The 2,234-nt window shown below is 46.6% G+C and overlaps 1 protein-coding gene across 1 annotated transcript in view; it reads right to left on the reverse strand.

Annotated features, from left to right (window-relative positions):
- LOC100941651 (adhesion G protein-coupled receptor E1-like) overlaps window positions 1-2,234 on the reverse strand; it is a gene marked incomplete at its 3' end in the record, with an annotated part of 59,659 nt that overhangs the window by 4,506 nt on the left and 52,919 nt on the right. The window contains exons 20-21 of the mRNA XM_023509131.1: window positions 1,690-1,884; window positions 23-258 (exon numbers count right to left, since the gene is read on the reverse strand). Coding sequence (XP_023364899.1) covers window positions 23-258; window positions 1,690-1,884 — 431 coding nt within the window. The remainder of the gene's footprint in view (window positions 1-22; window positions 259-1,689; window positions 1,885-2,234) is intronic.

Consider the following 2,234-nt stretch of genomic DNA (forward strand, 5'->3'; position numbering starts at 1 on the left):
GGAACAAGAAGATGCCACTCACCGATTATACATCCCGTAGCCCCATGGCTGCACAGTGGCAGAGATAAGCACCACCAGCCCTGGGAGTCCGTAGCCAAAGGCACAGAGGTGCAGCATCTTGATGTTGCGAGAGCTGAAGTAATTCACCACCTTCAGGTTCCTGACCATCAAGAAGAGCATCACCGCCTCCACCAGCATCCAGAAGAAGCAGGCAAGGAAAAGGTAGTGCAGAAAGCCCGCGATGATGGCACAGCCCATCTGGAGGGAAGAAGACTGCATGTCAGGATCCCCCACCCCAGAGAGCAGGGTGAAGGGAGGGGGCAGGGAGGGACTAGAGGGACTGGAGTTCCCCAAACCTGATTATTCATCCATTTCACAAATATTTACAGAGACACACAGTAATTTTTATTCAGAAGCAATGTTTCTGTTGGAAGGGTGACACATTGTCCTGGTTTATCTGGAGTGGAGGTTTCCCAGGACATGTGATTTTCAGTGCTAAATGTGGAGGCATTTGGGGAAAATGGATAATCACCCTACTTTAGGGAGAGTTTGAAGATGTGGGTTTTCAGAAAACTACAGTCCATAGGCTGGCTGCCCATTTTGTAACTAAAGTTTTATTGGCACAGTACTATGCCCGTGTGCCTGTTCTCTACAGGTGCTTTCCTACAGCTCAGTTGAGTAGTCATGACAGAGACTGTACGGTCTACAAAGCTGAAGATACATAGTATCTAGCTCAGGAATATCCAATCTTTTTTCTTTCTGTTGCATGTTAGAAGAATAAGTGTTGTCCTGGGCCACACAGTAAATCTGCAAATACTAATAAAAGCTGAAGAGCAAAAAAAAAGGTCCATGCATAATTGTCATGATCTCTGACACCACCAATAAACAAAAAAAGCCCTCACAAAATCAGTTTGTGGCCCATGGACCACAGTTTGGACTCCTCTGATACAGCTCTTACAGAAAATGTTTGCCCATCTCTAGCTAAATGATTAGCCTACTAGCATTTGGTGCTCAAGGGAGGGGCAGTCCTACACAAAAAATGATGGTCTCATTTAAAATCTTAATAGTAATCTTTTTGAGAACCCCTAGGAGTCTGCTGTGTGTCTAGCGCAGTTATAGGGGGCGAACTGGCTCAAGTTCTTATCCCCGTGGGGCTCACAGTCTAGCAGAGGATTTAGTGACACAAGAAATAAAGCCACAAATAATAAATATGGTTTTAAGTAAGTGTTGAGGAGACAAGACAGAGTTATAGAAAGAAGAAGACTCTCAGATCAAAGACACTATTGCCAGGTCATTCTCTGTTGTGGGAAGCTGTCCTGTGCATCACAGGATGGTCAGCAACACCCCTGTCCTCTACCCAGTAGATTACAGTGGCCCTTCCCTCAGGAGTGACAGTGAAAGATATCTCCTGACATTGCCCCTGGAGACAAAATCATGCTGGCTGAGAGCCACTCCCTTAGAAAGTAATAGGCGGGACCACTGCAGTTCATAACATGATCCAGAAAGTAATTTTAAACTGAGAGCTATGACAAGAAAGGCCAACTAGGGGAGGGATTGGGGTGAGTGTTACAGCCAGTGAGCACAGCACATGCAAAGACCCTGAGGTTGGAACAGGCTTTGAGGGAGCTGAGTTGGGATGAGCTGAGGCAGATGGGGAGGTGATGGGGACACAGCCGAAGGGATGTAGACCTTGTTGTCAGTCTTGTCTATGCCGGCAAGGAAGAGACTCTTGGCCAAGAAGAGGCACACACAGAGGTGTAGGTGGATGTAAGTGTTACGGTTTCGAATGGAGCGACACAGCAAGAAGGTGGCAATGGCCACGATGAGGCACACCAGGGAGATGATCATGCCCACATGGCTAATGACATACAAGGAGAACACCATCTGTGGGGAAGAAATTCAGCTGTTAGTCTCAGAAGGGGATCAAAATACTCACCAGGCAGGAAAAAAAATAATCCAGATCCCTGGATCAAAGACTTTTCTCCTTTTAACACACAGAGTGAACCTGATCCATCAGCATTTTTGCAATCCATTGCAGACCTCCTATTCCCAGCCTGTCCACACTCTGCCCTGCGCATTCCTAGGGCTGGATGTCTACAGACTACATCTCCCAGAACCCTTTGGGATGGATGTAATTCATGTTCTCCATTGGGATGCATCAGCGAAAGTTTTGAAAGGTAGATAGGAAGCAAATACCAACTTTGTTCAGACAGGAGTCAGCTGTGGCTAAATTT

This window comes from Otolemur garnettii, unplaced genomic scaffold (genome assembly GCF_000181295.1).
Source record: "Otolemur garnettii isolate 467f Iridium unplaced genomic scaffold, OtoGar3 scaffold00388, whole genome shotgun sequence".
NCBI classification, from domain to species: Eukaryota; Metazoa; Chordata; class Mammalia; order Primates; family Galagidae; genus Otolemur; species Otolemur garnettii.